The sequence below is a fragment of the Scomber japonicus genome, chromosome 11, assembly GCF_027409825.1.
Source record: "Scomber japonicus isolate fScoJap1 chromosome 11, fScoJap1.pri, whole genome shotgun sequence".
Lineage (NCBI taxonomy): Eukaryota > Metazoa > Chordata > Actinopteri > Scombriformes > Scombridae > Scomber > Scomber japonicus.
This window is the reverse complement of record NC_070588.1, coordinates 32,457,540-32,479,561: the sequence shown is the minus strand read 5'-3', so window position 1 is coordinate 32,479,561 and position 22,022 is coordinate 32,457,540. Positions and strand designations below refer to the sequence as shown.

Sequence of the window (22,022 nt, the reverse complement as noted above, 5' to 3'; positions counted from 1 at the left end):
AAGGTATAATAAATGACATACAACTCACAATGTCTGCTTGTGTTCGGAGCGCTGAAGGGGGATGAGGAGGGAGGAGAGGAAGAGGGGGAAAATGGGAAGAAGAAAAAAACTACAGTCATTTTACTGTTGTGCTGACCACATGGCCCGCCCCTACATTACATACAGAAACCAAAGAGCTGAGACATAATGGCTACCACTGTGTGGCATGATGGCAGATCAGTGCAGAGCTCCCTGTTCAACCCTGAAGCAGCAACTTCTTCACTGAAGGGGAATTACAGTAGAACCCAATAAATAAAGAGAAACACAAAGCTCCAGTGTCTCCAGTCATTAACAGTCCATAGCTTGTAACTTTCAACATCCAAGAAAAAAAGAAAGAAAAAGAAACACTCTGAGGGGATGAAGCTTAAACGCTGCAGTAGTTTAGTTTAAATGTTGGACTTCTACAATGGCTGCCTCCAACGTAAACCTGCACACAAACACACAGTACAGCAGCAGACGAGGCGGTTTTAAAGCTTCCTCTGTTCAGTTCTATCTCATGAGCAACAAGCCTGCACTTCACCCCCCACACTGGTTAACATAACAGTCTGCTTCACGTCAGCAGCACAGGGGCTACAGACCTCTCCCAATGTTGTGATGATAGAGAGAAGGTGGCAGAAAGATGCACAGTCATATATGCATCAAATAAGAGATGAGTCTCCTTTTTTCTTATTGTGAAATCACAGCAGCTGATTCATTTAACGTTCAGTCAGCTCTACTTTCAGTCTGCGTGTTCCTCTCTGACGGCTTGAGCTCCACAACAGGAACACTTAATAATTCATCAAACTTAGTTCTGAGAGCAGACTACAGCTGAGGCAGAGGAAACTCCAGCAGCACAGATGTGCCACATTATCAGAGGAAATGTTTCAATCAAAGCTGAGGGGAAACTGTTTGAGCCACACTTACTGCAGTCAATGACTTTATCCACCACAGACTTCATGTAGGAAGGTGAGGTGTTCCAGTTTTCAAAAGTTCTTACTGAATCTTTTAAGTCTCAACTGAGAGCAGTGAGCAGTGTGTGGGCTTTGTGAGGAAACAATGAGCCTGGGTGTGTTGATGAATGTCATACTGTGTGTGTGTGTGTGTGTGTGTGCATTGCCTTTAACAGATGAAGACTGACTGATACAAAACCGTTTTTCTTACAGTGATGTTCGCAGCAGTGAGGTTCTATATGTCTCACAGGTGTCACAGGGACTATTTCTTCAGTAGAAAGTAGTTCCAGTGAGCTCTGTGGATGATCCTGATCACCGTTTCTGAAATAAAGATGCTGTTTTTCAATTTTGTGAACATTACAAAACAAAAGCCTTTCACCTTCATTGTATTGGCTAGGAAGCAAAACCAAACTGTCAGCATGGTGAAAGCAGTGGAGCACTGAATATATGAAGCTGGTTTATTATTATTATTATTATTATTATTATATTATTATTGTCACAATATAACGTATCTGCTGTATGATCAGAGCTGCACAGCTGATGAACACTTCTGCCTGGAGCAGGTGAAGAAATGATGCTGAGGCAGCTTCATCATCTGAAGATCTCGCAACAACAAACTCAGTGCTGTGCAGTTCTTTTTTGTTCTGTTATTTAGAAGAGAATTGAGCCCATTAACTCCAATGACACCACAGCTCAGTGCACTCATTTCTTTTACAGTGTGTAGTTCTGTGTGTTTGCAGCACATCAGCTTGTTTGATGAAATGTGTCAAAGTTCTGCATAGAGGAACTTGTCCATTCTTTATTTTCTTACATTCCTGTTTACACACTCCAAAGGCACTCTATGCAAATCTATGTGTGTATTTATGTAACTAGAGGCATTCAGCCATGCTTTTATTAACAGCACTGATCTGCAGCAACTCTGACTCCTGACCCAAAATGATTCCTTTTCATTCAAGTGAAAAAAACTAATCATGTCTGACTCTGAAATCAAACCGAAAAGTGTTTTTATTTATTTAAATGGAGTGAAGGAAGTTCTCCCAACGAGTACCAAAGTAAACAAACTGGTTCCCTACAGGTCTCCCTCTCAGAGTGTGGAAGTGAGTGAAAGAGGAGTAGAGGGAGGGGGGTTGAAGGTGGAGGTTTGTGCGTATTGACTCAAGTGCAACATAATGGAGACAGGAAATGGAGACTGCAGTGTGACTAAAAAAGGAGGCTAAGCTCTCTCTGTGAAACCTTACGTTGTGTTTGTGTTGGACGTCTGCATACAGTCATGCCACCATGCCACAGACTAGGAAAGAGAAAAAAAAACAACTAAGTCTCTCAGAGATGTTGGAGTAAGGGGCAAGGGGGAGGGGTGGCGGGCCGCTGTGAGTGTGTCCTGATGGGTGACAGAGGAAGTGTTTTGGGGGTGAGGAGGTCACAGACGTCAGGATGGAGCTTTCTTAGATGGGCAGTTGGAAGGTGATGTCCACTTGAGCCTCCTTAGCCAGTGAGACGATTTCAGAAAGCTTTACAACCTGTGAAAAGACACAGACAGACACAGACACAGACACACAGACACAGACACACACACACACACACACACACACACACACACACACACACACACACACACACACACACACACACACACACACACACACACACACACACACACACACACACACACACACACACACACACACACACACACACAAATGAAGACAACTACATAATCTGAATGTGTCTGAGAAATGTTGCAAAGGATATGAAACATTTTCCTCCATCTCTGACTTTGTTTCTACAGGCTAGGCAACTGTATTAGACTCTTAAACATGCTCATGTGTAATCCATCACAGAGGGAATCAAGTCTCAGTTTCCGTCACAGGTCATCATTTGTCACTTGTGATTGGTTGCCCAGCTTGAGGGCGGGACTTATCTAATATGAGCCTGTCAGAGAGAGAGAAGATGATAGCAGACAGCAGCTGTTTGTTGAGACAGGGATGGACAGTGTATCATATGTTTAGTTTCTGTCTGTTTAGAAGTAGAACTACAATAGTATTTATTGTCATTTTACAACCTAATTGAAAGCAATCCTTTTTGTATTGGTGCCATATGTTAAAAAGACAGTATAACTATAAAAAAGAAATATTTAGTACTAAAACTAAAAAGGAAGATGAAACACATATTACACACACACTAGACATTCCAGATGCTGCTGTTATTATTACACAATTTACCTTAATATTGCATAAACAAGTCCACAAAATCAGGTTTTTGGAGCATTTAGAACAGTTATGGCTTTTGCATAGAAACTGTGCTTTAACCTGTTTGTCCTTGTTTTTATTGGCTGAGAGCAGCAGTGTCACAGGTGGGATGGCTCCTTGAGCATGCTGTGGGCTTTTTTGTGGGCTCTAGTATATTCACCTAAATAAACTGAAACCAACATAAGCCCTGTTTAAATCCTCATTTCCAAGTTCTCTGAAAGCACAGGGACTGATCTCAGATCAGATCTGAGGAAAACATACTGATTTGTCCTGTTCTCTGTATTTACTGCTGCATGAGCTGGACGGAACGACTGAATGAAAAGGACAAATGAAAGTCATCTTTCCCTCTGTTATTAATACATGAAGACAAATGCACACACATCCTCCTAAACTTTACCAATCAGTGGCATTCAACCCTGCAAACCCCACCCTCACAGTTCCACTACTTTTACAAAGTTCTACCCCCAGAGCAGGGACTTCACAGGACAGGGAAAATAATCTTCCTGGAACTTCATTTATATTCTGGTTCCTCTGGTCTTCAGAAGGTTCTTTGTCTCTGGGGAAAGTTCCCACTGTTGAAATGCGAGTATTGAGTGGAAGCCAGGAGGAGAGGACTGGAGCTCAGTGTGAGGTAAGCTGCACTGTCACATTACAGTTTGGGTTCCCTAGGGGCAAAAAAGTCTGCCATAAAATATTACAAATTCATTCCACTTTCAATTAATTATTTTGAGCCCTGATATTAAATATCAAATATTCATTAATTTTCAGGATTTTAACTCTTTAGATGCCAGTTTGTTTACATATAACAAATGTTTTTTTAAATGAGAAAATTATTTTCTATATAAATGCAAAGTGAATTGTTTTGGGGGTTATCACAGTCTGGATAACTCCTCTATCCTTCCTTTCTCTCCTCTATCCTTCCTTTCTCTCCTCTATCCTTCCTTTCTCTCCTCTCAACCCCAACCAGTCAAGGCAGATGTTCTCCCACTCTGAGTCTGGTTCTGAGGTTTCTTCCTGTCAAAAGGGAGTTTTTTCTCGCCACTGTTGCTCATGTGGGAATGTTGGGTCTCTTTAAAGTTAAAACCTGAAGAGTTCGGTTTAGAACCTGCTCTATGTGTAAAGTGCCTTGAGATGACTTTGTTGTGATTTGGCGCTATACAAATAAAGATTGATTGATGGAATATGTCAGTGATTAGCAACAACATTGATTTTGCAGTTTCAGATTTAACAAAAAAATTAAATTAAATAAACTCTCTCTGCAATCCTTTGGGACAAAATGTCCCCATTGAAAACCATTAAAACTTCATTTTTTGACCCCCCTTCCAAAATATGATATTTAGTCAGTGAAGCTGTTTGTTTACATACAGGTCAGTCAATCAATCTTTATTTATATAGCACCAAATCACAATAAAAGTTATCTCAAAGCACTTTATACATAGAGCAGGTCAGGAAAAAGATGCTATTTGATAATGTTTACAGACTGCTGATATTGCTGGGCTCTTGTTGGTGACGCTCTCAGTATTTGTGATACCACCTACACTAATTCAAACAGTATAGGAAGTTCATCTAAAAAATGAGGTGCAGTTCCACCCACACTGACTGATTGACAGCTGCTCTCCAGGAAAAGAAAAGACAGAAAAGAAGAACCAAAGAGGTGGCACATTATTACTTCATAACATTTTAGTGTCTGTCATCACATCCACACACACAGACACTGACACACACCAACACATCCACGCATACAGTACACATCTGGAGGCTTAACAGACAGACACACTTGTTTGTTCTTCTCCTCTCCCTCTACTCATGGTCTATGTTCCAGTTAAATTCATTTAGAATATGTTATTAAAAACAAAAAAAAGATACAACTTAATGAAGAGGCTGTGTGTGTGTGTGTGTGTGTGTGTGTGTGTGTGTGTACCATTTTGGCAGCTTCATCCAGGTCATCACAGGCCAGGATTTTCAGTGGACTGGCAGCTATCAGAGCTTTGGCATCATCCACTCTTGTCCCTAAAAAAACAAGAAAAGAAAACATATTAGCATTGTTTGTATTTTATATTCCTCATCCTCTACACAATTCATCCCTCCTACTGTTTGACTGTAGCTAATCCATGACATGCTTGTTTTTAAATGGAATATCCTTCAATATGATGTTTGTCATGGTTTCACAGATGAATCTGACGGTGGATATTCATGGTGTCTGGTTTAGTAACAACCTGAATTGTCCACCTGGACTCATCAAACATCTAAATGTGAAATGTAACAGTACTTAAAATTAAAGGCAGCAGTAGGTAAGCTTGAATGATGAGAATACATCCTAAATAGCAAGTCCAACCTCACAGAACCATCCTATAAACTCAGACGTTTTTTTAATATAACAGATGAATGATAATGGACTGTACTTTTCTAGTTGATATGACCCCTCAAAGCTCTTTTACACTACAAGTCACATTCAACCATTCACACACATTCATACACTGATGACAGGAGCTACCACACAGTACCAACCTGACTCTCTGAATACACTATAGTCTAAAAAGAGAATATGTCATCATAAATCAAACTTCCAGTGGTTTGTGTTGTCCCAGTATACAGGACATGTATATGTAATACAGAGAACTTTGTTGATCAAAAATTATATTTCCATACCAAAATACTTCTGTGTACCTTCCACTGCACTCATATTTAACTTCAAAGGATTTAAAGGTAGGTGTCCCCCATTTAAACAACTAGAACTCACTAACTGGTTACATTTTCACTCTATTTTACACTTTGTATACATTTTGGTTTTTTCTCTGTTTTGCCATTTGATCATTTTATTTTCTCTACTTTTTTACATTTCTTTACATTTTTTTTGTATTTTTATTTAGAACTGGAGCCCTGAGTGGCATCTAAGCATTGTTTAGTTGACCAAATTCTGTATGCTGTAAATGTGTTGGATCTGCCCATATATGGGCATGGCTCAACCTGTGTCATTATCTGTGTGGTTTAAAGTCTGTGTAAAGTAAGAATAAATATGTGTTCTGAGTTTGACATACCACAGAAAAGTGTGTTGTTAACCACCCTGCCAAATTTGAATGATTAAAAAAAAATCGCCAAATATATGAAATTAGGCTTCAAAGTTGTGTAAAAATCAGCCTCTTTCTCTGCTACCAAACGCTGTGGGAGTACCCGCCGAGTTCACTGAAACCCCGCCCCCTACCAAGTGTCATCTGTCAATCAAAGTCACCACCTCTACCAGAAACATGGACGCTACGTCTGAGAGCTTTCTGCTGCTAACTCAGCTGCTAGCTCTGCGGCTAACTCAGCTAACTGGCTAACTGTAGACTGTAGTAGTGGTAGTGTGTGCTGAATATATTTATACCTCTACAGCAGCAGGGGCGGGTTTATGCTAATCATTTTCAGACCCTCCCACTAAATCCTGAACACAGAAATGTTGAAACACAGTTTGTGAAGCCTAGCTCCACAATTCAAATCTAAATGGTTGAAATGCTTTTTACACCTTTTTTAGAAATACATTTATGACCTATTTAATGTGTTTAGAAGAAAATGTCTGAATTCACTTTACACTGTTTTTAAAGTCTATCCCCAGAGGACAGAAACTTCAGCATCACAATATAACATGTACTGATACATTCATTCACTTCTCCTTGATCAAGTAAATAAACCTTTTCAACACTAAACATCTTGGACTCCTGTCTACTCTCTCCACTGACATATGGGCTGCAGAATTAAAAATCAATGACACTCTGTAAGATGCACCAGCTGAGGCTACAATTAACAGTGTTTAGACATATTAAGTGTTACTCAATACATCTCATTATGCAGTTTGTCCCCCAACCAAGTGATGTTTGACTGCAGACTGAGTCATCAGACAGGAACGACCTGATGACTGGAACTTATGAGGCTGTTTTGCTATTTAAATTGTAGCATTAGAGCACAGATCCTCAGCAGAAGCTGTTTGAGGAGACCAGGAGCAGAAAACTGTCACCCTGTTTTATGTGCTTGCTAATGTTATTGTCTTGCACTGAGCTACATTCTCAATCAATAAAAATGTGAATAAAAAGCGGCAAAAAAAATGTCCAGCGGCTGTAGATTGAGTTCTGCAATGATCAGTCTACACTGTGGAGTTATGCGAGAGGCCTTACATAGACATAAATGACTAATAACCTAATCATGTACACAAGCAGATATATAAACATAACAGATCACTGGAGGTCATCTCTCCCAGCATGCTTCCACGAGTCACACTCTGGAGTCAGGATCAAACAGAACAGATAAGTTATCCCTCACTGCTGCCAGCTGCTGTCTGTTAACTCATGTGACTGTGTGTATGTGTGTGTGTGTGTGTGTGTGTGTGTGTGAGTGTGAGGGATAGGGGAAACACACAACACAGCATGGTATCATAATATATTATAATATAATCAATAAACAAACTCCAACTATTGACCACCTATTATATAAATTCATATTCAAATGCCAATTAAACTTTTTGGTACTAATATAATAAATCAAGTTCTCTCAATCTCTCAAAGTCTGAATTGTGATTCAAATTCATTCATTCAAATAGTCACTTACTGTGTGTGAGTTTGTGGTGATGGTTATCATTTGAATAATAAAAACATGTTCATAGCTGGAGTTAATCTACTGGAGAAACATCTAACAGAATAAATATGCTCCTTATTCAGCTCACACAGCAATCTGATCATTGATTAAAGATATTTAATCCAGGGAATCTCTAAACCAAAATGAAAATGTTTTCAGGTTTTTAGGTAGCACTTTAATTATCAGCATGGAGTGTATGTGTGTGTTTTACCTTGTAACCGCACTACAATCGGGATTTTAAGGTCCAGGTCTCTCACTGCCATGATGATACCCTGGGCAATGACATCACACCTCATGATGCCTCCAAAGATGTTGACCAGGATGGCCTGAACCTGAACAACACCACAACACACACACAATTAAAAACACACATTTACACATCGACAGACATCTGGATATGAAGTCATGGATACTACATCAAAGTGCCAAATCTAAGCTTTAATTTGAGAAGGTTTACATTCATATAGAGAGACCTGGTGGGAGATATAGCTCTCTAAACACATAGTGTCCCAAAGCAGTGTGCTCTGTTCTTACCTTCCTGTCAGAGGTGATGAGTTTGAAGGCCTCAGTCACCTGATGGGCTGTGGCTCCTCCTCCTACATCCAGGAAGTTGGCTGGCGTGCCACCGTGCAGCTTGATGATGTCCATGGTGGCCATAGCTAGACCTGCTCCATTTACTAAACAGTACAAAGTTACATACTACATTAGAAAAACTGATTTAAAAGGTGGATTGTGTCTGAACACCGCTGAAACATAAGTGTCCTACTAATGCATTCACTATATCACAATCACCATGGGTCACAAGTTTACATACACTACATTGACAGTACATTTATACAGTTTGGAAAATTCCAGAAATGTGGCTTTAGAAGCTTTTGATAGGTTAACTGACATCATGTGAATCAATGGGAGGTGTAGCTGTGGATGTAGGTCTAATTCAAACTCTTTGCTTATCATAATGGGGAGGCAATAAAAATAAAAAATCAGCCTCAAGAAAAATAAATTGTGGACCTCCACAAGTCTGGTTCATCTTTGGGAGCCTTAAGGTATGACATTCATCTGTACAAATAATGGTTCATAGGTAGAAACACCATGAAGCGCTGAGGAAAGAGATGTGTCTTGTTTACTTGAGATTAATGTACTTTGGTGCAAACAGTGCAAATGAATCCCAGAACGAGAGTAAAGGAGCTTGTAAAGATGCTGGAGCAAACATATATAAAAGTTTCAATCCACAGTCAAACCAGTCCTGTATCAGCAGAACCTGAAAGGCCACTACTCCAAAACCACAGACTACAGTTTGCACACGAGGACAAAGACATGTCCTCTGGTTTAATGACCATCATGATGTTTGAACACATGACATGTTGTGGAGGTGCTTTGCTGCAGGAGGGACTGGAGCACTTTACACATCAGATGGAATCATGAGGAATTATGTGAATTTATAGAAGAAACATCTCCAGACATCAGCCAGGAAGTTAAAGCTTGGTTACACATGGGTTCTCCTAATAGACAATGACTCCCAGCATACTTCCAAAGTTGTGTTAAAATAGCTTAAGGACAACTAACCCAAGGTACTGAAGTGGCCATCATAAAGCACTGAACTCAATCTAATAGAACCTTTGAGGCCAGTTCTGTGAGGAGAAATGAGATAAAACTGCAGCAACTTATTATGAGAAGCTGCCATGAAATGCTTCGTAAACTTCTGACCCACTGGGAATGTGATGAAAGAAATAAATGCTAAAATAAATCATTGTCTACTATTATTCTGACATTTCACATTCTTAACACATTCCTGACCTATGACAGGGAATGATTACTAGGAGGATTATACGCCTCCCTGGTGAGGTGTTCAGGGCACGTCCCACCGGTAGGAGACCCCGAGGAAGACCCAGGACACGCTGCAGAGACTATGTCTCTCGGCTGGCCTGGGAACGCCTCGGGATCCCCCGGGAAGAGCTAGACGAATTGGCTGGGGAGGGGTAAGTCTGGACTTCCCTACTTAGGCTGCTGCCCCCCGGCGACCCGACCCCGGATAAGCAGAAGAGGACGGTACGGTACGGTAGGATTATATTTCAGTGAACTGTGAAAAAGTGAGTTTAAATGTATGGCTACGGTGTACATAAACTTCAACTGTATATGATATGACTGTTTTGCGTGATGTTTTTCATTTGGCTTTGAAGCTGTTGTTAAGATGTTAGCCTGTAACAAGATGTTCCACAAGAAAACAAGAGTCTAAGATCTAAGTTGTGGGCGGATTGCTGTAACCTGGTGTATATTCATTTAATAATGTAATGGTTTATTGTCAGATTTGTCCAATACATTTACATTGATCTCATTTATGTTATTTAATTAACCTGGCTGTGTTTGCTATTCAACCTACTACAGACTCACCTAGTGTGAAGGAGTTCAGACTCTAACAACTCTTGTATAATAAAGAATCTTGTGGCATTCAGTGTGTACTGACCCAGGCAGCCGATGGTTCCATCCAGGCCAATGTAGTTGAGGTCAGCCTTGGCAGCCTGCCGGTCCCGGGGGTCCTCCTGGGTCCAGTCCTGCATATCAAACACCTTCTTCTGGCGGTACTCTGCATTGGAGTCAAAGTTGATCTTGGCGTCCATGCACATCACTGTGGATGAGTTATGTGTTGAAACCATTAGTCCAATTCATCAAGAGTTACTGAAGAGCTCATCAATGTGCATGATAGAGAGCTTATTCTGACTGAAGACTTAAAAGAGCTGGGTACTGCAGTTTTTGGCAAATGTTCCTCAAACAAACATAAAAAGTGGGGACTACTTCAGTGGCGGATGAATACACATTTCGTGCTCTAGTGGGCATCGCTGGAAACACGACGGTGTGTGGGATAAACTACAGCGTCTGTGTTGTCATGGTAATTAAGAAACACATCACCCAGTCTGACAACGTGGCTCATTTATGTGTTTTCATTTTGAGGAAACAACTGAGCTCTATGTGAGGCTCTCAATACACAATATCTGTTTTACACTTTCTAAATATCTATGTGTGTGTGTGTGAGAGTGAGTGTGTGTGTGTATGAGAGTGTGTGTGAGAGAGAGAGAGAGAGAGAGTGTGCGTGTGTGTGAGAGTGAGAGAGAGCACGTGTGTGTGAGAGAGAGAGAGCGTGTGAGAGAGCGAGAGAGAGAGAGAGAGAGAGAGCGAGAGAGAGAGAGAGAGAGAGAGAGAGAGAGAGAGAGAGAGAGAGAGAGAGACTGTGTGAGACTGTGTGTGTGTATGTGTGTGTGTGTGTGTGTGTGTGTGTGTGTTCATGTTCATGTACCCATGCCTGACGAGTCCTCCACCATGGGGTTGATCTCGACCATGGAGGCATCGTATTTGATGAACACATTGTACAGTTTGACCATGTTCTCTGCTGCCTCGTTGATCAGTGCAGGTGGGAAGCCCATCTTCTGAGCCACCTGCAGCAACACAACACATTACATCACATCATTTACACACCTGCACAGTGGAGACTTCAAACTGCAACTGTAGACATTTACTGTGGATAAAATAAGCAGAAAAACATTATATTTCAAGCATCTATGATCAATATTTCTATGACAGGTGTCACTTCATCTTCCTCAGTCCTACTGAATGTCTGAGTGTCTTTGAGCTTCTTGTTTTTTAGACAGCAGCTATTTTCAGTGAAAAAGCTCTAAATGTCTGCTTAACAGTTAAATATTAAGATGTTTTTTTCTCAACAGTTGGCTAAAACAACAAAAAGATAAAAGAGTGAAGATTGGACTTATGATCATCAGGTAGACACAAATGAACGGCAATATTGCTGTTTGCCATTAAGTCAGCTGTATCAACTTGAAAGGTCATGATATGGCAATGTGTTCCACAATCAGATATTGCACAAATCAGTCACAGCCAACCTGCTGATGCATCACTCAAACTAAAACTAAAACTGCAAAATGTGTCTATTCATTCATTTATGTATTTATTCACATTCTTTACCACTTATCCTAGAGGGTCAAGCATTTATTATCATCACTAAAAGCTGACCCAGGGAAAAAGAGATTTCTATATGTACTATGATTCTCCTGCAGTGGACACATCTTTATGATTGCCAGGCAGCTTTACAATTGTAGTTTAAATGGTCAAAAATAAAAGAGGTGAAAGCACATCGATACACTGTCATCTACTCTGAGAGCCCTGCAATCAGCCCCTCTGCTCTCTGTCAGATATATTGAGCCTTTGCTCTCACTATGACAACCAACATTTCTAATATCCAGAGCCCAGAGCCACACACACACACATCTGACACATTACACTGAAACTCAGGACAAGCACATTAGAGACATGGAGAGGATTTGGAAACAGTACATATACAACCAAATTCAGAAAAAATGTTAACTCCTTATATATTACATATTATTAATATTACATATTGTGGTACTGCTTTTTCACATGGAAACACACTGATTTATAAAATCAGTTCCCCTTTTAGGAGAGAACATCTGACAACAAACCACTACCAAAACAAACAAAGACTCCTTGTCCCTGGACATTTGATTTATTTGATGTACGTCACATCCTCCTCCTCCTACATGTTTGACTGTAATGGAGATGTGAGTGCCGTTAATAACAATCATCAGACAGTAGGATTACTTTCAAAGCAAGGTGTGGAGGATGATTAGTCTGAAATAAACAACAGCAAAGTGAGAGGACGTGATATTCTCAGACACCCAAAGAAAATCATAAACACTAAATTATTTAAAATATCTTTCTCTTCCTCAGAACCTAAAACACACGAGGGAGGAATGAAGTCTACTGGACATGGATCTAGAGTAGTTTCCTCATTGCAGAATGAAAACCCTCTCTTTTCTTCCTCCTCTTCTTCTTTTCAATTTGAGCTGCAGTCCAAAACACACAGCTGGAACATCTGCAGTCTATTGATTGTACCTTGATAGCCTGCTCTATCTTGATGCCCTCCACGATGTCGATTGGCTCCTTCACAATGGCGTCTGGATTTTCCGCTGCAACATCTTCAATGTTCACACCCCCCTGTGAGCTGCCAATCAGCACAGGCCCCTGTGGAACACAAGAGGGAGAGATAAGGAGATACATACTGCACTGTACTGTAAGTTCTCATACAAAAGCTGCTATTCAAATCTCTAATAACAGCATGGTAAAAAAAAAAAAACACATGTTGAGGGAGGTTGAATTGCTTCACTTCCTGATACTTTTTCCACATTAAAATTCATTGTAGATTAAGATATGAATCATTCTGGGAAATAGCCTGACATGACTTTAACTGTAGTGATTTACTTTTATATAATTTGTGCTGTGGAAATGACATTGGATTAATCAAGACAGCAACTTTTAACTTTGCATTAACTGGAGAACAGAGAGAATGAATAGAAGCCTATCCTAAATGAAAACCTGCTCCACTCTGTCCCAGACACTGCTTGACAATTTAAAGGACCAGTGTGTAAGATTTGGTCCCATCTAGCTGTGAGGAAGCAGATTACAGCCAACTGAATGGTTAAAAATTCCTCCTGATGAGCAGGTTGGCACCCTGCGTGGTAGCCCCTGCCATCATTGTATGACTGTGTGTGAATGGGTGAATGACATGTGATGTAAAGCGCTTTGAGTGGTCGCAAAGACTAGAAAGGCGCTATATAAGTACAGTCCAGTCCATATTATTTATGTTGCTGCATTACACTTACAAACAAGGCTTATTTGAAATTGTGCATTTCTTTTGAGTGAGCATTGTTAAGGTATAAGGTATCTTTATTGATCCCCATAGGGAGAAATTCAAAATTGACACAACAGTAGCCTCATAATGGTGAAAGTGATAAAAAAATTAATCAAATCAAATACTAAATACAATAAACAATCTCTATGTAAAATAATGTGAAATGATATAAATCTACAATATACATAAATCCCTGATACTATATACAAGTGTGCAATGTTCCTGGGATTAAACAGTAAGGACAGTCTTACTACTGGGAGCTACTGGGAGCTATGGTGTTGTACAGTCCGATGGCTGATGGTATGAAAGCCCCCTGGCCCCCCATCCCCCCGGCCTCAGAGGCTGCTCACACCCCAGATTTTCAGAGCAGGGAATGCTTCTGATTTTTACACAAATTTGAAGCCTTATTTTATAGACTTTGCTTTAAAAAATAAAATAAAATAAATAAAAAATCTAACAACTATGTGAATGTCACATGCAGATTGTTGAATATAAAGGTCTTCACACAGTTCTATCACATCTACTGTATTTACACTATGACTGTTCTGTATCCAGCTGATCTGATCAGGGCTTCAGTGAATGAGTGAGTGAGGCAGTCAGGTTGTCATTTCTTGCTCAAAGACACTTCAGCAGAACTCTCTGGATGTTGAAAGGATCAAACCTCTGACCTGGACAGTGTGTCTCTAAAATAACTAGTTTGTCTGTGTTCAACATGCATCTATACAATAGTCTGACATTTCATCATTAGTACTGTGCTGCCATCTGCTGCTCTCATTCAGCACAACCAGCAGAAAAATGTACTGATGACTTGTGAGCATTTAACTAGTAGTATAAGTACAATGAAGATATTGTGATTATACTTTTTATTATTACTGAATTCATGGAACAATTTCATTCAATCATTTATGTTTATGATTCATCTATTAATGGTTTAGTCTATGAAATGACAAAGAACAGCCGAGCCTAAAGAGATGTCTTCAGATTGTTTTATCTAACAAAATACTCAATTACTGTTTATTATAACTGTTTATTACATTCATGCTTAAATCCACTGCTTCAAAACTCCTCACACATATCATTTGACACATATGTGTCAAATGTGTGTGTGTGTGTGTGTGTGTGTGTGTGTGTGTGTATTCCTCACCTGAAAGGATCTCTCCATAGTGATGGCGAAGTAGTACTCTCTGCGTGGGTACCTGCGCTCACAGATAAACACCTGGTTGCAAATACGACCCGCCTCTCCCGTCTGTTTGGTGTACAGCTTTCGACCAATCATCTGGGATGAAATGTCTCGGGCCTCTTCTGGCCTGGAAGACAGAGACAGAGACAGAGACAGAGAGAGACAGAGACAGAGACAGAGACAGAGACAGAGACAGAGACAGAGACAGAGAGAGAGAGAGAGAGAGAGAGAGACAGAGACAGAGACAGAGACAGAGACAGAGAGAGAGAGAGAGAGAGAGAGAGAGAGAGAGAGAGAGAGAGAGGCTGTTAGAGGGAGACACCATGCATACTGCTTTCTTCTTATATCTAATAAGTGTAATCTGAGAAAAATCACCTGAACTGACTCAGAGAGCTGCTGGTTAATAGATTAACAAAAACAGCAGTTATCTAGAGGACTGCTGCTTGCATTCACAAAGAGAAGACTAGATATAGCCTCTGTTGTTCTTTTGTACTTAAAATAGAGCCTGATTTAAATGATTCTTCATTTTTTCATTGTAGCACTCTCTTGCAGCTCATTCCTGTCACACTGCTGACATCTGACAAGTAAGTGCTATTTTACCATTTCAGACAGCTAGCAGCCAGCCGTGCCAATTAAAACTAGTGCAGCCATTCAAAAGTTGAGCATCAACTTTACTTCTGCAAGTACTTCTGTTGAAAAAGAATGTGGGAGGCTGCAGGTGACAAGCTAACAGCTCCTCTCACTGCGTTCTGTTGTTGTGTTTGATGACAGAGGCTGGAACACTTACGAGTAGACGATCCTCACTCCTCCTTTCAGTCCGCCTTCAAATGTCCCCTTCCCTCTGCCACCAGCCAGCACCTGAGCTTTTACCACCAGGTCCTTGGTACCTGACACACACACACACACACACACACACACACACACACACACACACACACACACACACACACACACACACACACACACACACACACACACACACACACACACACACACACACACACACACACACACACACACACACACACACACACACACACACACACACACACACAAAAAGCACTGAGCGAAAGTGACTAAGATGACTGATGTTAAATGCCTAAACTGTGACTGTCAATACCAACCACTGATTCAACTGACAGATAAACAGCTAACCTCGATTACGATTAATGAAAGATTATCTCCACCTTTGAACAATTATGTATTTTCAGTTATTTTGTTTAGTATTTTCCACTGCTGCCCTCCCACATGAGGATCTTTAGGGATGAAAATATGCTGTTCTAAGGTGTGACACTGTGGTTAATGTCTAGTTTACTTGATTAGAACTATGAAAAGATCATGGTCTGGGTTCAAATGATCACTGATTCCTTAAAGATATGCAACCTTTACTGTCATGGCAACAGTAAACACCACGATTAATTGACATGAGCAAGATTAAGTCGATTAGAGTTTCTAAATGTCGGTTTCCATTATTTTTCAATTCATTGTCCAGCCCTTTGCTCTACTATCATCATTTTAGCAATTAGTCAAGGAAAAATACTAAAGCTTCTTAGTAATATGTGTGGCTGCTTCATTCTGTTTGAAATCATTATAGAGTGAATCTTTCTGTATTTTGGACTGTTGGTCAGAGTCATTTGAAACTCTGGCAAACAGTGCTGGACAGTAATGTTATCTCTAATACAACACAGATCTATGTGTTGTTATTTAGAAGTTAGGGGTAGTTCTGTTTCTCTCTTAACTTCAGGAGCTTCATCTATTCAGCTGCTGTCATCTGGATGGTGATAGTTAGAAAGGTAGAAATGATACTGATTAGATGTTAGCTGGTGCTGAGGATGAGGGGCTCGGTGCAGCTCAGTCTATACAGATAAACAAGTCAGGTGAAGGTGAGAGAGTGACGTCACCTGTCAGCATTTATGATGGAAATCCTGACACACACTGCAGGGCCTGATGATATGTCATAAATGCTGCGTTTCCATAGAGATGCTCAACCACCTTTGGGCACATTTTACCATATTGTTACCTTGTTTCAACTTCTTACTATCCTGGAATGATATAAGTTGAGTGTCACCTGAAACCAGTGAAGCAGCAGGCTATGTTTAGACTGAGTGTGTGAGTGTTTGTCTCCATACTGAGCAGCCTTGGTTCAGCTATTTAAAACCTTCACACACACAAAGGTCATGAGATGTGAGTGAAGGCTCAGTGTGGTATTCAGGTCCCTCCTAGTGTCAGCAGGAAAGAAATAGACTCAGGGTTGATGAGGACTTCTGTTGAAACTCAATAGTTTAGTTGTACCTGTCTTAACAGCTGGTCAAATACTGGCATCCTGTTCTGGACTCTAATCACATTTCATTATTATCTCATCAGATTCAGTTTCAGTTTTATTTTAACGTCTTGTGGTTGTGTTCAGACTTTAGATTTTATTTGACATCTGACAACTTCTTTATATTAAGTGTAAAAAGAAAAACATATTCTTTTACATGTTTCAAAGACACATGTCTAAATAAGTGTTGTTTTTGTATTGGTACACACACTAGTAATGAAAACAGTGGATGAAGTCCATAACATTTAATGACACAAACAAAGATCATAAAAGCAGTGACTATCTAAAAGGACATGGTCATTTAATATGATAGTGCTGCTGACTTGTGTTGAAACATGCAATTGATAATTCTACTTGTAAATTACAGTTTAAATACCGTACAAGCTCTATTTGTGCTTAGTAATAAAAAAATGATAATGATAAGGCTGTTTGCAGCCTTGATACTCTCTAGTGAAACATCTTCTTAGTCTCTTCTCTTTTGGCTGCTCACACCATTGTTCAGCTTTATGTCACTTCATTAAGTTTTATATGTTTTTCAGGTGAAAATAGTCCCACAATCACCTACTGAGGAAGACTGTCATGTGACATTTATGTCAGAGAGGATCTGTGCACCTGACTTCCTGTTCATGTCTTTTTAAAATAAAGCACTTTTGTGTTCATGATAAATAAAATATATAACAAATACATGAGCAAATGGTATCACACATCAAACACACTGTATTGGGGTCATTTACACTCAGCATTAATAATTACCTTGATCGTTTCATTAAAATTATTTGTCAGGTTGTGTGTAAAATAATACACACACACACACACACACAACATACAAAAGCCTCACTGTTAACTCATCTCTTCCCTAAAATCTGCTGCAATGTGTTTGTGTGAACTCGGGGTTTCAGTGAACTCAGCGGGTACTCCCACAGTGTTTGGTAGCAGAGAAAGAGGCTGATTTTTACACAACTTTGAAGCCTAATTTCATATATTTGGTGATTTTTTTAATCATTCAAATTTGGCAGGGTGGTTAACAACACACTTTTCTGTAGTATGTCAAACTCAGAACACATATTTATTCTTACTTTACACAGACTTTAAACTTGCATCAAAACTAACATCATATAAATGATATGATATATCCATGTCTGATGGTAATGAAAAGCCCTGTAGTGTTTCATACACAGCCCTGCATGTAGTAGCTCTTGACTCTGTCTTGTTTCCACATGAATGCATCAATATGAACATTAATGCTGCTGCTGTGAGCCAGCCTCAAACATTAAAATTAACATTTAGATCAAGTTTATTGTTTACAGATTAAAGAAAGTCTGTGTCTTCAGGCTGAGCCAAGTAGACACACACTCACTCTACATGTGTGAAACAGTTCTTTTGTTCCTCTGCAGAGGTAGATCAGTTTGATACTGATATGAAGTGTTTATTCGAGGCAGTGTTCTCATGCTCAGTGAGGCTTACCGATCTGCTTGGCTACAGCGTAGGCCTCATCTGAGGAGCTGGCCACCATGCCAGCTGGCACAGCGATACCGGCCTCTTTCAGCAGACCAATGCTCATGTACTCATGTAGGGAGAGGTTCCTCTGCTGCTGCTGCTGGTGTGGGGGCAGCAGCTGAGACACATGGCCTCCAAAAAGACCAGAAGACCCACCGAGAACCTGGAAGGAACAGAACGGAAAGAGGAGTGGTAACTGTAAATGAGGTGGTTGCATTAAATCCTCTAAAGACAATAGTCTCTGATGTGTTTGTGGAGTGTTCCAGAAGGAAGGGAGCAGCTATGGAGAAGCTCTGTGGTCCAGTGCTTAGTCCTGAGTGCTGGAGACAGGAAGTAGGTACCAGAGAGCGCAGGTTGCAGAAGGGAGAGAGTGTGATTGTGACGCAGGTGGGTAAGTTAGGAGGGGGGCCTGATTATAGAGGGCTGTGTGAGTAAGGAAAGGAGAGATGCTTTGAATTGGACCTGGAGGTTCTGGAGGACTGGGGTGATGTGGTCACAGGAGCAGTAATGAGTCAGCACTAAGCAGATGAGCAGCAAAGTTCTGGATATACTGGAGTACTGTTCGTGGCTGCTGTCAGTGAGCACATGTGAGCATTGTTAGAAAGCTAACATTAGCATTTAGCACAAAGCATTGCTGTTCTGAAAAGCAGAGCCTCACAGAGCTGCTAGCATGGCTCCAGACTCTAACTGACCATAAGAGATTCAGTGTAAATGAGAGAATATATTGTTACATGTATGTTTAATATCAGTGTGTATTCAGACCTGCAGCACACACACACAGATGATGGTGTGTAACACTGCAGCTTGATAAATGAGAGCAACAGGTAGAGACACTAAACCATCCTGAGTTACCTTAGAACAGAATGGAATGTCTTTGTGTGTGTGGGTGCGTGTGTGTGTGTGTGTGTGTGTACAGCATAACAGAAGTGGACACTTGATTAAGGATGTGAGACCAAGACAATGTGGTCAGACAAGAAGAAGAGGAAATTCCAGTAAGAAGTCTTTCTAAACTGAGTCAGCTGGACATCACAGAGATTACTGCAGCACAGGAAAATATCATAATTGTGGAAAAGCACAGAAGATGGTGATGCTGGTGTGTGACGCTGTGAGAACGTTTACACAACACACTGCAGATCTGATCTGCTCCACTGTCTAATAATACAGAGCAGGTTCTCTGCAAAGTATGGACATATGTCTGTCTACACCAGCTGTTACATGTGACATTACAGGTGTACAGTATTAATAACATACAGCTAGAAGCATCTGAGGGAAATATCATCACTCTAACACAACACAGCGTTTCCTCCAGCTCAGAGTGGATCAATGATACCCAGTCCACACTACTAAGGCCTTGAATAGATGTGTACAATAAATAGATAAACACACATTTTTTAGCAATGATCCCTCAAATGTAGTTATCAAACACTTGTGACAAAGATATGTAATGGTGGTATTGACATATATGATATTTTACAGTTTAAGGATAAACTTCAGCGCACTGAAACAGTAAACTTCACTGGGTGTTTAATTATTATTATTAGCTATGAATTTAAAAAAAAAACATATTAAATTTGAATTAAGAAAAATTCAATTATACATAATATGCTGCTCATATAACTTTAAAAAATAAAAAATATCATAATACATATTGGACAACATAATTCGCCGACACCGATATATTTGTGATCGGATGACCGATATATTGGTCAGATTCTAATACAGTTCAATGTGGCTTTAACCCACTTCAAACCTTAGCATCATGTAATTATCAGTGTAAAAGAACTGAACACACCTGTCTAGACATGCAGTTTAATCAGTCCAATGTTCACAGCATAGCAACACAATGAAATCAACATTTCTGCTTCAAAATCCTCAGATGTGTTTTCTCATTTAAATGATCCTACACTCATTTATGCTAAACTAATCCTATGATGAGTAAATACAGCAGAAATATATTACAATATATTATATAGAGAGCATGACAACACAACTCAGTAACATTAAACCATTGTGGGCAATGCTGAAAACCCCCAATAAGCAGTTTCTTTTCTTTTCTTCTTTTTTGCATCATGTAATGAAGGAGTTTCATTTGTCAGATTTAATCAAAAACAAATCAGCATCTATAAACACTTCATCAATAGATTTAACGACAGACTTTAGGATACAAAAGATTTTGTGATATATCAATAGAACAATACAATAGAGTCTGACATAAGATACCTTGTAAAGAGAGTTATTAGTAAGGTGGATGTGATGATCAAACAGGCTGGGACATTCAGTATTCAGCTAGACTAATGTCTGAATTATATCAAAAACACTCACACATATATATCACTTCATCAATGTAAAGCAGTCTCATGTAGCACAAACATGACCATACAGGCTATGACACAGTGTTAAAATAACCAAATAGCAGGTTTATTTATCTAGATTTATTAATGTATCATGATCCACTTGAAGCCCCAAATCCAATATTATAGACTTCCCTTTGAGCTATGTAACTGGGGATTTACAGGAAACCTAGGTGATAGTATCTGAGATGTACATGAGTATAATAATAGCTACAGATGAGTGGTTTTGGTTCATATATTTACTATGCACCAGAGCTACCCAACAGTGTATGTTTGATATCTGGCCTGGTTTTGGTGCTGTGGTCCTACTGTGTGTTGTCATTCTTCTCCGCAGTGAAAGCTTGTTAGTGCTCTGTGAGGTTCAGAGGATTCCTTAACATAACTTACAGAAACCATACAGCCGGACAGACGCGATGGCCCAAAGCTCAGCAGCAGCAGCAGCTGGAGGTCACTGAGCTGCAGCTCATCTCTGAGCTCCAAACACACCGCGCACACTAACACACACACACACACACTGGACAGAAGAAAGTAAGGTCAAAGGAGATTAGGTGTGTTTTAGCTGGTGTTTTTGCTGGGTCACTTTAGCGCACTAGCGGTGACAGCCGGCCACGGCAACGCTAGCTCTGCACCAGTTAGCACATTAGCCAAAAACAACGGAAACTCAATGAGGATGGTGCTAATGTCAAATTTAACCCTGTCACTTTTGGGGGACACTAATCGTGTGGGAAGACGCAGCGCTGTCACACACACCTGATCCGAAAGCTGGAGACTTTGACTTCAAAGCTGATACACACTCACCTTGGAAACGGAGCTGATAGTGTTTCTGGCCCCTGAATTTCTCAGGCTAGCCGTCAAACGGCCGCAGATCAGGGACGTCGCCATGTCTCCCTCTAAAGCAGAGTAATGAACGCGCATGCGTCGTGAACTGCAATGTCGGCTTCCACAGTGACGCCTTCAGGTTCCGTCGGACATAATGCAGTCATTTGAAATAGTCCAGTAAACATTGTTGGGGAAGTTAAGGATGCTGAGATGAGATGTGAGGAGCAATCTTTCTTGAACAGAAAACACTAAATTGGATGTAAAATGTTGTAAACGTCACACACAACGATTTTCTGCATGAATATCAGTTTATTGCTTGG

At 40.2% G+C, this 22,022-nt stretch overlaps 1 protein-coding gene across 1 annotated transcript; it reads right to left on the bottom strand.

The window, feature by feature from the left end:
- Nucleotides 1-730: 730 nt before the first annotated feature.
- On the bottom strand, nucleotides 731-21,798 carry sucla2 (succinate-CoA ligase ADP-forming subunit beta). The gene is made up of 11 exons (XM_053328067.1): nucleotides 21,682-21,798; nucleotides 18,500-18,695; nucleotides 15,503-15,602; nucleotides 14,680-14,842; nucleotides 12,740-12,868; nucleotides 11,112-11,250; nucleotides 10,284-10,445; nucleotides 8,354-8,496; nucleotides 8,031-8,151; nucleotides 5,136-5,224; nucleotides 731-2,485 (listed from the first exon to the last, which is right to left on the bottom strand). The coding sequence occupies exons 1-11, from the start codon at nucleotides 21,796-21,798 to the stop codon at nucleotides 2,411-2,413; spliced, it is 1,434 nt and encodes a 477-aa protein (XP_053184042.1). The 3' UTR covers nucleotides 731-2,410.
- Nucleotides 21,799-22,022: the final 224 nt, after the last annotated feature.